Here is a 15521-nt window from a genome sequence, read left to right as displayed (position 1 = left end):
TATGCAGTGTCTTCTCATTGGCATGAGCACAACTCTGAGTAGAGATTTGATAATCAAGAGCACACATTTTATCACTTCATTAATTGAAATAGAGGGTGGTAGGAATCAAGAGCATAACTTCAGAAGTTTCACTTCTCTCACTATCAATTCACATATTTCCATACTGACACTACATAAATGTGTTTAAAGGCAAAACAAGCCAAACTGTCCAGCTTTTTCAATGATGGAAAACATATTCTTATCGAAAGTAATTCTTTTCTAAAAGCTCCAAGTATTGATTTATCATACAGCAGAGCAGAAAGAATAGTTGGCAGCTTTCATTACAAAATAAGGGTTCTATTTTGCAGATACAACTTTGATGAATCACATTCAATTTGTTAGTGGAAAGCTCAACTATAATGCATTTCTTACATGTAAACTACCAACATTTTCGCTCAATATGTTACAGATTGTTAGTGGAAAGCTCAACTATAATGCATTTCTTACATGTAAACTACCAACATTTTAGCTCAACATGTTACAGATAATATTGGAATTTTCCTGGGGATTATGGAAAGAAAATATGAAGAGCTGCTTGCACAATATCTTCAGCCAGCTTGCCATTCTACCCTGTTCATTTAGGTGAGAGAGGGCTAACAACCCAACCTGCTATAGAGCGCTGTTTACGAGATCGTAAGGGTCTATGAGGACCACTTTGCAGACGTTCAAGCACGGAATAAGTGATAGAATCAGGAGTTAAGCCCTGTTGCTTTAGCTGCTCATAAAGATTCAGGGCTTCATTTGATTTTCCATCTTTTTCAAGGCAGTCAAGGAGAATGTTATAGGTCACAATATTTGGGTAGCAACCTTTATCCGACATCTCTTCAAACAAAGCGTAGGCCATCTGCACCCGACCTAATTTGCCAAAACATTCTATAAGTGTGCTGTAAGTGACAACATTTGGATTCAAGCCTTTTTCTTGCATCTCCTTGAAACGAAAATGGGCTTCATCTAACTCACTGTTTTTTCCAAGACAATTAATCAGAGTGTTATACGTAACAACATCAGGCTTGCATGCCCCTTCATCCATTTCATTGAACAACTTGCAAGCCTCATCCACATCACCTGCTCTACTAAAGCTTGATATCAGAATATTATACGTCAATATATCTGGAAGAATACCAGCCTGTTTCATTTGTTCATAAAGAGCATAAATCAAGGATATCTGTTTTGTTTTGCCGAGGGCTGAGAATATAATATTGTACATGGCACTATCAATTTTCAAATCAGACTCACACATCTTGTTGAACAGGTCAATAGCCTCTTTTATTTGACCTGCATTACAAAGGTTATCCAACATTGTGACATAAGCATTTCTATCAGCTTTATATCCATCATCCCACATTGTACAGAACAATTTATGGGCCTCTGCAACATGCCCCAACTTACTGACCTCTCTAATTAGAAACCCATAGATTGACCTATTCATAAAACGCTTTGCTAATCTTACAACCTGATTTGTCTTGTCCAACTGACCTGCTGCTGCCAAACCCTCTAGGAGAACAGAATACGTGAACTGGTTAGGGCAACAACCCTTGTTAATCATATTGTCAAAGATTGAAATAGCTTTGTCAACCCTACAATGTTTACAAAGGGCGTGAAGAATGGTATTGTATGCAACCAGATTTGGAGTGCACCCATTTGTAATCATCTCATCAAAAATCATAAGGAATTCATCCACTCGTCCTTTCATCCCCAACATACGAATAAGGATTGTATATGTATATTCATCTGGCTTGCAGTGGCGCTTCTTCATTTCCATAAAGAGCTTGAACGCATTTTCAACCTGGCAGAATGTTTTTTCCTCAGACTATCAGTAGACATGTATTCAGCCCAAATTGTCTCTTGGCTTGAAGAAAGTGAAGAAAAAATAACAAGAGCATGGAAAAATTAAAATTTTGGAAGGTCCATGAGAACACCTACTGGGTCAGCTCATCATTTATTATCGCCCATTCCTATATTTAAGAAACCAGTCATTTTCAATGATAGCATAAAAACTATAACTAATTATAAGCCAAATGAAAATAGCCAATATAAATAAGCACTTTCATATCCAAATAATAGTTCTAGGTAAGCAGAAAGATGGCCCACAATAATATTAAAGACGGTGTACATGGGGACCAACATTCCGTCCCATCATCAGCTAATATCAGCGACAAGGATTCATATGTAGACACCTCAGCCACATTTATTATTCTTTATAACGTAGAACAAAGCAACAAATACAAATAAAATTCATGTTATCACACACCAGAGATCAAAAGGCCTCTGGACTCAAAACCATTACAGAATGACTATATTAAACAACTTCTAGTTTTTGTTTAGATGGGAGATTTGGTACTCAAATGAGGAGCCAAGGATTACACAGATGCTGCAATAGTTGGTATTTAAAACTCTTTTCTTCATTCAGATAAATCATTAAAATCAAATCTTAAATTAGAGCCATTACAAATTAATAATGGATATATATCCTATGAAATTATAGTAGTTTACAATACCAATAAGAAGCATACAAAAGGCACAGCAGACTGAATTCCCTGCTCCAAGATAGTGCCATCACAATAACCAACAAACAACCAATCTTCACAGATGTGGGACAACGAACAACAAATATTGCATGAAGCATGAGGACCAGGTATGCTATCTAACGAAAGAATATCCAAGCATGTACCCACTCACCAGACGAGAGGAATAAGCCACAGATTAAATCTAAAAAATCTGCATCTTGCAGAAAGAAAGAATATGAACATAAAAACTATTACATAAATTTACAAGCTAAAGATAATACCAACTCTGCACAATGGGTAACACAAATATCAAAAAACAAGCAGAATATCTGATGGATGCAACCATAAAGTTTAAATGCAAGGTCTCTGTAACCTACCAAGTAGATGCAGAGCCTAGGTATCCATCAACAGGTTCAATCAGTTGAACTTCAAAATGATATAAGAGGCAATGCTATCAGAAAACATTATTCATGAACAGCACAACAAGAAAAAAACTGTTCACATTGCATACAACTTGAAGCAAGTAAAACATTCAGGGTCACCTCAAGAAGGTATCCACAACTCAAGAAAGCCACCATATAAACAATAGGATTCTAAATAATAAATATAAAGCATACATGTGGAAGAAGCATACCTGCAGTGTCAAGACTTTACATGAGATCAAAAAGTTACAAATGGAAGATCACATGAATCAAGTCCATAAATATCATACTTAAAGGGAAAACACAATTGATAGAAATCTGACTGCCAGATTGGAAATAAAAAGATTATACTAAAGCATCAACAGGATGTTTGTACTTGATGGTTGCATCTTCACATTTCCACAGTTCCTTGACCTAGGACGTCATGTTTTAATTGATAAAAACAACTCTGAGCCTAGCCTTAAATGGTCAACATATGTTAGTTGACTGTAAACCTGTTGATCCAACCTAGGAGAAAAGCATATTAAATTGACATCACAAGAACTGGCCAGCTACATCCATAACTAGCTGATCTAGATCCTAAACTATACCAGCAATCCCTACTCATTAAAATCAATATAACATAAAACCCATGGGTGTTTCTTTTACGAAAAACATATCGGAAGCTCCAATACAAGAAAATTGAAACTGCAAATATGCCCATTGTTAGGGTGATCCACTACCATATGTAGTCAACTTGATCAAGTCAGCATCTGGGTCTATAAGAATGTCGGTTGGCTAGTCAACATAGTTAAATTGGTGTTGAGGAAAATTTTGGGGCACAAGTTAATGATACTTGTGGGAATGACTCATCCCAAAGTACAGAAAATAATTGCAAAAGTAAAGGGAAAACTAGAGAGTTTTGCTCCACTTTGGAGAGGATCAGTGCCCTGCAAAAAGATTCTCTTTTTAAATTCTGTGCTCAAAGCCCTCAAGGGAGGTGTGAAATGCTCTTGTATGTAAATGAGAAGGAGATCTCATGCGAGAACTAAAGATGCCATCCACCGCATGGGAAGAAGATAGTTCCAAAGCAAAGGCATTTAGACAAATAAGATAGAACTGGAGGACTGGCATAACAGAGATCAATCTATTCAGAACGTACTCCCAAAGTCATGTCAACCCAGAATATTGGGAACTTCCTGTTGAAATTTGATGACTAAAAAGTTTCCTGCAATCCCAACCCGGTTTTAATTTCACCTTATCACTCCCATTTAGTTAAATGCCCTTTCTCATAAACATACATTCAATATACAGAATTCTGGAAATGAAAATTTCAGATTAAAATCAACACATGCTGAAAATAAATATGGACATAAACAGAGTAGCAACAAATATAAAAATACACAGATTTTTGGTCAGCTTAGACCCAAGTAAAACCCCTTCAATCTTCTCCAGGGAAAACCTGTTAGAGAGCTCTTCAAATTTATTTATCTTTCAAGTTCAAGAAAAATACATTTGCAGACAAAACAAAACAGAAAAATACAACTTATCTCTTCAACCCAAAACTCCTTGAAAACCGTGCCCACTTTACTTCGATTTTCATGCCCACTTGAAGCTGAAAATGTGTATTGTACAGATATGGACTATACTGTATGGATTCCATACGGACTATATGGATTTATGTACCACTATACGGATTGTATGAATTTTTTCCAATTTTTTTCTCAAAAACTTTTCTCGAATGGCGTGCAACTCACAACATTAATTGTTGTTCGTATGTACCTTTTGTTGTCTTCTATGTCTTGATTTCCATGCCCAGCTTTGCCTAGAAATCACTCCTTCAACTTGCTGCAACAAATTTCTCCTTCAAAACTTTTCTCCAGCTCCCAGCCTCCTTTCTCCAATCTGTTCATGAAGAATGAATGCAGTCTCTCTTTTCTTTTCCCCTTTTTGTTTCCCTAAATGACTTTTGGGAAACCCTAAGATCTAATGGCTCAAATTCATTTAGATCAAGAGATGAGAATAAATGCGCATTTAATTCTAACTTTCTATTTTTTAACTCACCCATTAAATAAAGTACCCACATTGTACTTTATGTCTAAAGTCACTTTTCACTTTATAATTTAACATTGACTTTACCACTTATAAAGTCACTTTCACTTTATAAAGTCACACTTTTCCCTAGGTAGAGGCTAACCCATGGGAAACCACTTGTCCAAGGTACATTAAAAATCAACACTTCCTTTTTATTATTATAGGAAGAGACTAAGTACATTATCAAGATCTTATATCAAGAAAATTTTACAAAGCCCAAAGAAGGATGTATCTCCAAGTCTCAAATGCCAAAACAATGCTCAAAATAACTTGATTGAGACTAGCACTAGGCCCCTTGTGATCCATGCTCCTTGTTGCTCATTGGCTTTAAATATTGGATTTCAAGTAATCACGGGCAGTTATAATAAGCCTGACCACTACTTGGGATACTGCTTGTTGTAACTTGTGTTTGTGTTGAATAGTTGTTGGCCAATTATCTTATAGCAGAAATAACTTCCCCATAACGAGCTGAAATTTGGTTCAGACAGTTGAAATTCCCTCTAACTATCCCTTCATGCACCTTTGCAACAACTTCTTCGATGCTCTAACTATCCCTTCATGCACCTTTGCAACAACTTCTTCGATGCTCTAACTATCCCTTCATGCACCTTTGCAACAACTTCTTCGATGCTCTAACTATCCCTTCATGCACCTTTGCAACAACTTCTTCAATGTAATCAGCAACATCCACTATGACAGGAGGCAAGTCCTTCACTTGTGAGAGTTTCCAACGGTTGGAACTTGAAAGTTCTAAAATCTTAGAAGAATTACTAGTACACCTATTGTGCTTTTTTTAAATGTACACTAGAAATATTATGTGTGTTGGGTGGTCCAATAATGTACACATGGCAACTTCTGTTTGGCTAGATGAAAGTGTTGAGCCTATGGCAATCTATCATTGATTGTACCATGGACAGTTGGCACCTTATTATTAGGGCAAGGTTGTTGACAAGTCACTTGTAATTTTGATATCCTTCGGCCTCTTGAGTCTTGGGTCTCTGCCCTCCAAGGCTAACAAGTAGGGTTAGACCCACCTGGGAAGACAATGAAGAGCAAATGGATCAAGGATCCAAAATCTTGTTTTACTCCTTCAAAATCCCATCCCTCCAAATGGGTGGAAACCATAAAAACAAGTTATTGGAGGGCCTTTGAACTATAATCATCCTCCAAAGTCCCACTCCTACCATTGAGTGGGATCATATGGGAGGTTGAACAATCATGCTCCTATTAGGTGGTACCCAATCAAAGGTTATGAGATCAAAGGGCCTTCCAATGACTTCCTCCTCCACCATCCCACTCCTTTGATTGTGCGAGGCCCAATCAAAGGTTAAGTTATCAAAGGAGGTAAGATTCCAATTCTTTCCTCCTACAAATGTGTGGGACCCATCATAGGCATGGTGACCCCATTCTGTTGAGGGTTATACAAAACAGTCAACTACTTCTTAATACCTCCCTGAGCACACAAGTCCTTGAAGGCATTAGAGGTGTACTTGCCTCCATCACTTGACCTCAGGGTCTTGATCTTCCTCCCTGTTTGATTCTCCACGAGAGCCTTAAACTCCTTGAACATGTTGAAGGCCTTATCCTTATTCTTCAGAAAATATATCCAGGTCTTCCCAAAGAAATCATCAAGGAAGGTAACATAATACTCGTACCCACTCAAGGATAATGTTGACATGGGCCCACACAAATCTGAGTTTACTAGACCCACAATATTTTGGACCTAGTGTTGCTACTCGAAAAACTGGTCTTGGCATATTTCCCCAGTGCACAACCATTACACACCTCATGCTTCTCGACCTTCATCTCCGGCAACCCTGTAACTATCTCCTTGAGCACATTAAGTGCTCCATAGTGAAGATGGGCCATCCTCCTGTGCCACAATTCTCCTAACCCTCTATTGTTGCTCACCAACGGGTGTGCTCACTAAAACTGCAACCGAAACAAGTTTCCATGTCTAACTCCAATCACTTTCGTTACCTTAGAATCGTTGGGACAAATATAGACTTTGTCCCCCTCAAAGGTCACGAGGAAACCTTTGTCTTCCAAAGTAGAAACTGACATTAGGTTCTTTGTCATCCCTGGGATATACAACACATCCTCCACCAACAAGGGCTTGTCGAACTCCCTCTAAAATGTTGATTTTTGGTAGCATCGAACGTGCTCTAAGTCTCAAAATTTGCAGGGAGGCTTAGACACATGCATTCTCCAATACCCAGAAATCATTTTAGGAAATTCCATCCGAAGATAGTTCTATTAAAATAATTAAATATTTTTAATGGGGCCCTAAGTCTAAACTTGGGAAATTAAAATAATTAATGGGTATTAATCTAAACTGTGGGTGTAACTTCTAGAAGAATATGAGGATCAAGCCAAAATGATCTAAGCCATTGCCTTGAAGTTAATCTGGGTCGATGGTTGTCCAACAGAAAGATATAAGAAGAGGCTCAAGGGGCTCTTGGAGGATACACAGAGAGAAGATCAAAAGTTTGATTTTCGGAAGCAGAGCAGCTGCCAGAAAGATTTTCAATAGTGATCTTTTGCAGAGAGGGGCAGGGATAGTATCTGAAAGGAGATCTTTCTCATTCTGAGAATACTCAGCAGAGAAGGCAGAGCGAGATCCAGCAGTGGCAGTGCAAAGCTAGAGAGGTTGTCACAGGGCCATGCAGAGGCAGCGAAGAAGCCAGGAGGGAACCTAAAAATCAGCTGAAGGAATCGATTGCAGAAGTCGGAAGTCGGGGTGTGAGTCCGAGAGGTGAAAATCAAATTTCCTGAGCAACAGATTGATTAGCTAAAGGGTTGACGCTATCCCCAGGGGTGTGACGTTGACCCGGCGCAGTGATTGCGCAGAGGCAGCCAAGGGCAGTTCATTCAGTGGCTGGATCAGCCAGCATTTCCAGTGATAGTGTGAGGTAATCTCAATTATCTTTCTGTCAATGATATTCTCTTTAACTGGATCGCTGGGAAGGCATCCAGAGATTGTATTCAGAAATTACTACTACATAAAAATAAAACCCTCAATTGCTGCACCGGTTTCCCCGCATTGGGTTTTTCCGAGGACATTTGTCCAAACTAACTGTGTAGATGTGTTGTATTTCTTTCTTGTTCAGTTTCTTGTTTGCACTTATAATTCAAATGGTGTAGACTGCAATGTATTAGTTTCGATATTTACTGTAGGAAACAGTAACTTGATTCAGAAATTAACAACTAGGAGAAACTTAATCAGTTGTTGCGGTAGAAATTTAGGCATCCAAATTTTCACACGGTATCAGAGTTGCAGGTGAAACAAAAGAGCAGTGTCGGAAGAGCCCAGTGCAAAAGGAGGAAGGGAGTTCAAAATTCCTGCAGAGGTAGCAATTTGAATCCCCTGAGGGTTTGCGTAGTCAGGCCAAGAGGGCAAGATTTTCGTGGTAAATCGATCTCTCTGAGTGGGTCAACAGAGAGGTAGGATTTCCAAATCGAAATTTGTCAACGACAGAGGGAGTAGCACAGCAAAAGCCTCAGCAAAGAGGGGTTTCTAGTGGGACGTTCTTTTCTACAAGCAGTTGTTGCGCAAAAAGACGTCAGAGGAAAGAGAGAGACACGATTGAGGGAATTCTTCCTTAAAGGACTTCCAGCCGAGGAGTCTGAATTCTCACTTACTGAGCAACAATGGAGGGGCAGATCTATAATCTCCAGTAGGGAGTGCGTAGGTCAGTCTAGTGCTGCGCAGAGGAGAGAGGAGGCTATTCGACTTTTTCGATTTGCAGAGATGGCAGTGAGTGGACTGAGAAATGAGGATAGGTTGGATGGTGCATCCAACTATGTGATCTAGAAGGCAAGGATGTCATGCCTTCTGGATAAGCATTCTCTTAAAGTCTACGTCGACAGTGTGGTAGCTGAGCCCACAGATCTAGATCTGCTCAAGAAGTACAACGGAAAAATGGCGAAGACAGAGAATGATTCTCGACGAAGTGAAGGATCATATAGTTTGTCACATTGCTGGCAGAAACATTGCCAAGGAGATGTGGGATGCATTGTCGACACTATATCAGGGATCTTCCGAGCAGCGGAAGATGTACTTGGAGCAAAATATGAGGTCTATGCAGATGCAGAAGGGGGAACGCATTGATCTGTTCCTTGCAAAGCTTCAAGAGACCCGAGATGAGTTGGCAATTGTGGGGTCAACACCTCAAGGTTCCGAGATGGTAAGATTGGCCCTAAATTCAGTATCTGAAGAGTGGCAAGTCTTTGTCCAAAGCATCCTGGGCAGGGCGACTTTGCCAAACTGGGATGAGATGTGGGCAGCTCTTAAGCAAGAGGAGCTGAGGAGAGACTTGGTCAAGTGTAAACTTGACGGAAGTAGCAGGAGTGTGTCGAAGCCCAAGGAGGAGGAAGAAAATGCAGCCCTTGCATCTAAGGGGTGGTAGGAGCAGTGGAGGCGAAAGAAGGACGTCTCGAAGATCAAATGCTTCTTATGCGGTGAATTTGGTCACTAAGAAACACAATGTCCTCTCAGGAAGAAGGACAAAGATGAGAAGCATGCTCCAAAGGTTGTAGCAGCGAAGATCGAGGAGGAGGAGTTCGCCTTGACAACCCAGGCATCTCCAGGAGGGAGGTGGGGAGATTTAGTGCTGTAGTTCGAACGGACTGCAGTTGGGCAGGATCCTTGAGGAGCCTACCTATCGAATCAATTCCTTGTTACAGGAGCCCAGATGAGAAGTAGCAAGATGGACCAGTGTCATTTGGTGCAGAGTGCCAGAGTGACAACTGCAGTGGCTAGTAGCACCAGAGATTGAGTAGTGCAGAGCAGAGTTGGCAGCAGTGCACATGGCACAGAGCAGAGGTCAGTAGCAGTGCAGAGGCTTCAAAGGGTAAGCGTAGAGATGCGTGATACTGAACACCGGTTTAGTAATTTGGGATGATTTTCCATTGTTGATGCAGTAGCAGCAGCAGTTGGAGAAGGTTGCAATGCAGATGCAGTGTTGGCAGTGGCAGTGCTAGCAGCAGCACGGATGCAGAATTGAGAGGAAGTTGCAGTACAGATGCAGTGTTAACAGTCACAGGGTCAACAGCAGTACAGATGCAGCATTTGCGCAATAGTTGGTGGATAGAAGCGCAGAAGGAGATGTTACAAAACAGAGTGATGCTTCAGCAGGTTGCATTGCTAGAGCACATTCCTCGCTAAGAGGGAGTGTTGATTTTTGGTAGCATTGGATGTGCTCTAAGTCTCAAAATTTGCAAGGAGGCTTAGACACATGCATTCTACAATACCCAGAAATCGTTTTAGGAAATTCCACCTAGAGATAGTTTTATTAAAATAATTAATTATTTTTAATGAGACCCTAAATCTAAACTTAGGAAATTAAAATAATTAATGGGTATTAATCTAAACTATGGGTGTAACTTCTAGAAGAAGACGATGATCAAGCCAAATTGATCTAAGATATTGATTAGAAGTTAATCTGAGTCATTGGTTGTCCAACAGAAAGATACAAGAAGAGGCTTGAGGGGCTCTTGGAGAATACACCAAGAGAAGATTAAAAGTTCGATTTTCTGAAGCAGAGCAGCTGCCAGAGAGATTTTTGATAGTGATCTTTTGCAGAGAGGGTAAGGGATAGTATCTGAAAGGAGATCTTTCCCGGTCGGAGAATACTCAGCAGAGAAGGCAAAGAGAGATCCAGCAGTGACAGCGCAAAGCTAGAGAGGTTGACGTAGGGCCACATAGAGGTAGCGTAGAAGCCAGGAGGGAATCCGAAAATCAGTTGCAGGAATCGATTGCAGAAGCCGAAAGCCGAGGTGTGAGCCTAAGAGGTGAAAATCAAATTTCCTGAGCAGCAGATTGATCAGCTTAAGGGGTGACGTTGGCCCCAGAGGGTGTGACATTGGGCTTACGCAGTGACTACGCAGAAGCAGCTAGGGGCAGCGCATTCAGTGGCTGGATCAGCCAGAATTTCCAGTGATAGTGTGAGGTAATCTCACTTATCTTTCTACCAGTGATATTCTCTGTAACCGGATTACTGGGAAGGCATCGAAAGATTGTATTCAGAAATTACAATTGCATAATAATAAAACATCAGATACTGCACCGGTTTTCCTGCATTGGGTTTTTCCGAGGACATTTGTCCAAAAATAACTGTGTAGATGTGTTGTATTTCTTTCTTGTTCAGTTCTTGTTTTTGTTTATAATTCAAATGGTGTAGACTACAGTGTATTATTTTCAATATTTACTATAGGAAAAAGTAAGTAACTTGATTCAGAAATTAACAAGTAGGAGAAACTTAATTAGTAGTTGCAGTAGAAATTTGGGCATCCAAATTTTCACATGGTATCAGAGCTGCAGGTGAAACAAGAGAGCAGTGTCGGAAGAGCCCAGTGTTGAAGGAAGAAGGGAGTTTGAAATTCCTGCAGAGGCAACAATTCAAATCCCCTGAGGGTTTGCACAGTCAGGACAGGAGGGCAAGATTTTCGTGGTAAATCTCTCTCTAAGTGAGTCGACAAAGAGATAGGATTTCCAGATCGAAATTTGTCAGCGGCGGAGGGAGCAGTGCAGCAAAAGCTTCAGCAAAGAGGGGTTTCTAGTGGCACACAATTTTCTACAAGCAGTTGTTGGGCAGAAAGACATCAGAGGGAAGAGAGAGAAACAATTGAGGGAATTCTTCCTCAGAGAAATTTTTAGCCAAGGAGTTTGAATCTTACTTGTTGAGCAACAGCGGAGAGGGGTAGATCAAGAAGCTACAACAGGGAATGCATAGGCCAGTCTAGTGCTGCGTAGAGGAGAGAGGATGCTTTTCGACTTTTTCGATTGGCAAAGATGGCAGCCAGTGGACTGAGAGATCAGGATAGGTTGGATGGTGCATCCAACTATGTGATCTGGAAGGAAAGGATGTCATGCCTCCTGGATGTGCATTTTCTCAAAGTCTACGTTGACAGTGTGGTAGCTGAGCCCGCAAATCCAAATCCGCTCAAGAAGTACAAGGGAGAAATGGCGAAGACAAAGAAAATGATCCTCAACGAAGTGAAGGATCATATAGTTTGCCACATTTCTGGCAGAAACACTGCCAAGGAGAAGTGGGATGCATTGTCGACGCTATATCAGGGATCTTCCGAGCAGCAGAAGATGTACTTGGAGCAGAAGATGAGGTCTATGCAGATGCAAAACGGGGAACACATTGATCCGTTCCTTACAAAGCTTCAGGAGACCTGAGATGAGTTGGCAATTGTAGGGTCAACACCTCAAGGTTCCGAGATGGTAAGATTGGCCCTAAATTCAGTATCTAAGGAGTGGCAAGTCTTTGTCCAGAGCATCCTGGGTAGGGCAACTTTGCCAAACTAGGATGAGATGTGGGCAGCTCTTAAGCAAGAGGAGCTGAGGAGAGACTTGGTCAAGTGTAAACTTGACAGAAGCAGCAGCAGTGAGTCGAAGCCCAAGGAGGAGGAAGAAAATGCAGCCCTTGCATCTAAGGGGCAGCAGGAGCAGTGGATGCAAAATAAGGATGTCTCGAAGATCAAATTCTTCCGGTGTGGTGAATTTGGTCACTACGCAACACAGTGTCCTCTCAGGAAGAAGGGCAAAGATGAGAAGCATGATCCAAAGGTTGCAGTCGTAGAGATCGAGGAGGAGGAGTTCGCCATGATAGCCCAGGCATCTCCAGGAGGGAGGTGGGGAGATTTAGAGTTTTAGTTCAAAAGGACTGCAGTTGGGCAGGATCCTTGAGGAGCCCACCTCTTGGATCAATTCCTTGCTACAAGAGCCCAAATCAGAAGTAGCAGTATGGACCAGTGTCAGTTGGTGCAAAGGAGTGTCGGAGTGACAGTTGCAGTGGCTAGTAGTGCCAGACACTGAGCAGTGCGGACGAGAGTTGGCAGCAGTGCAAATGGCACAGAGCAGAGGTCATCAGTAGCGCAGAGGCTTCAGAAGGTCAGCGTAGATATTAGCAGCAATCAGACTCCAACAAGATGTATCATACTGAACACAGTCAGTAATTTGGGATGTTTTTCCATTGTTGACGCAATAGCAACAGCAGTTGGAGAAGGTTGCAGTGTAGATGCAGTGTTGGCAGTGGCAGTGGCAACAGCAACACGGATGCAGAATTGACAGTGACAAGGTCAGCAGCAGTACAGATGCAGTAGTTGGTAGACCGGATGTCAGACATCGGCAGCGCAAAAGGAGATGTTACAGAACAGAGTGATGCTTCAGTAGGTTGCATTGCTAGAGCACATTCCTCGCTAAGAGGGAGTGTTGATTTCTGGCATCGGATGTGCTCTAAATCTCAAAATTTGCAGGGAGGCTTAGACACACATACTCAGAAAATGTTTTGGGAAATTCCACTCAGAGACAGTTTTATTAAAATAATTAATTATTTTTAATGGGACCGTAAGTCTAAACTTAGGAAATTAAAATAATCAATGGGTATTAATCTAAACTGTGGGTGTAACTTCTAGAAGAAGACGAGGATCAAGCCAAAATTATCTAAGCCATTGATTAGAAGTTAATCAAGGTCGTTGGTTGTCCAACAGAAAGATATAAGAAGAGGCTTGAGGGGCTCTTTGAGGTTACACAGAGAGAAGATCAGAAGTTCGATTTTCTGAAGCAAAGCAACTGCCAAAGAGATTTTCTATAGTGATCTTTTGCAGAGAGGGGCAAGGATAGTATCTGAAGGGAGATCTTTCCTGGTCAGAGAATACTCAGCAGAGAAGGCAAAGAGAGATCCAGCAGTGGCAGCGCATAGCTAGAGAGGCTGACGTAGGGCCACGCAGAGGCAGCGTAGAAGCCAGGAGGGAATCCAAATATTAGCTAAAGGAATCAATTGCAGAAGCCGGAAACTGGGGTGTGAGTCCGAGAGGTGAAAATCGAATTTCCTTAGCAGCAGATTGATCAGATGAAGGGGTGACGCTGTCCCCAGAGGGTGTGATGTTGGGCTAATGCACTGACTGCATAGAGGCAGCGCAGAGGCAATGCATTCAATGGTTGGATCAACCAGGATTTCCAACGATAATGTAAGGTAATCTCACTTATCTTTCTGTCAGTGATATTCTCTGTAACTGGATTGCCAGGAAGGCATCCAGAAATTGTATTCAGAAATTACTAACTGCATAATAATAAAACCCTCAGTTGCTGCACCATTTTCCCGCCTTAGGTTTTTGCGGGGACATATGTCCAAAAATAATTGTGTAGATGTGTTGTATTTCTTTCTTGTTCAGTTTCTTGTTTCCGCTTATAATTGAAATAGTGTAGATTGCAGTGTATTAGTTTCAATATTGACTATAGTAAACACTAAGTAACTTGATTCAGAAATTAACAAGTAGGAGAAACTTAATCAGTTGCTGCAATATAAATTTGGGCATCCAAATTTTCACGTTAAACTTGACTATACCATCACCAGTTGCATGGTACTTAGCATTGTCTCCAAGCTCAATATAGAAATCCAACTTCTTCTCCTTCAACTTGGTGAAATACTCTCTTGACTCCCATCATGTGGTGAGAAGCCCCACCATCAATATACTACACATTGTTGGCAACTAGGCTTGAGAGACAAGCAATGAGTGAAAACTCATTCTCCAACCGTGCTACAAACTCATCTACCTTTGTAGTAGCCACAACTTGCTTCTTCTGCTTGCCCTTTTTTTCTTATTCAGGCACTGACTAGCATAGTGATCCAACTGATGGCAACGAAAACAATTCACCTTACTTGAATCTTTCTTCTTTCCACTCTTGGAAGAAGACCACTCGCTTGGCCCTTTCTTGGCCTTCTGCTTACCCTTGCTTGCAAGAGCAAGGTTCTCCTCTTCTTCAAACCTCTTCTTTTGATCTCTTCGTTGACCACTTTCTCAAATCTCCTCCTAGATAAAATCATCCCAAAGCCTTGCCTCGTCGGGTAGGTGATCCCATCCCATAATACACTTGACAAAGACCTCCTAGTGCTTCGCAAAGCCATTCAATGTTATGCGCACGAGCTCCTCCTCAACAATCATCTCTCCAACATCAATCAACTCATCCCTAACCTATGTTAGCCTAGACAAGTAAGAAGTCATGCTCTCGCCCCTGGACATTCTTGTGCCATGTAACTTGTCCTTGAGCATCATCTTTCGACTCTCATAGTCACTCTAAAATAGTTTCATGAGCGCATCCCACATCTTCTTTGTAGTGTCTTTCTCCAACCGATGGGGTATCAAATAATCTCTAACCCCATCAAGGATAATCCTTTGTGTCTTGGCCTCTTTGACCTCATGCCAATCTAGGGCAATGGGATCATTTGTTGGTGGAACCACTTATGTACTTGCATGGGCCCATAACCTATTCTCCTTGAGAATAGTTGTGATTTGAACCTTCCATTGCAAGTGGTTCGAAGCACCCTCAAGCACATCCTCACATCAAACACTGGTTGCCATTCTAGAATAAAAGCCTCGAAGAGATTGAAAACTGGATTTTGACTTTTTGTCCTAAAACTTGTGTCAAATATCCTTCACTTCATATTCAGAGTTTAAAGCTCTAATGCAA

At 41.2% G+C, this 15521-nt stretch overlaps 1 protein-coding gene across 1 annotated transcript in view; it reads right to left on the bottom strand.

Moving 5' to 3' along the window:
• Window positions 1-295: 295 nt before the first annotated feature.
• ABO5 (ABA Overly-Sensitive 5) overlaps window positions 296-15521 on the bottom strand; it is an 80163-nt gene continuing 64937 nt past the window's right edge. Inside the window, exon 2 of the mRNA XM_089395075.1 lies at window positions 296-1825. Within this exon, the coding sequence (XP_089251201.1) occupies window positions 614-1825 (1212 nt within the window). The 3' untranslated portion in view covers window positions 296-613. The remainder of the gene's footprint in view (window positions 1826-15521) is intronic.

Source organism: Pinus tabuliformis, chromosome 1_2 (assembly GCF_031772625.1).
Source record: "Pinus tabuliformis cultivar Carrire ecotype Pingquan chromosome 1_2, CPIR1, whole genome shotgun sequence".
Lineage (NCBI taxonomy): Eukaryota > Viridiplantae > Streptophyta > Pinopsida > Pinales > Pinaceae > Pinus > Pinus tabuliformis.
The sequence above is the reverse complement of the archived record's forward strand: the minus strand, read 5'-3'. Positions and strand labels throughout refer to the sequence as shown.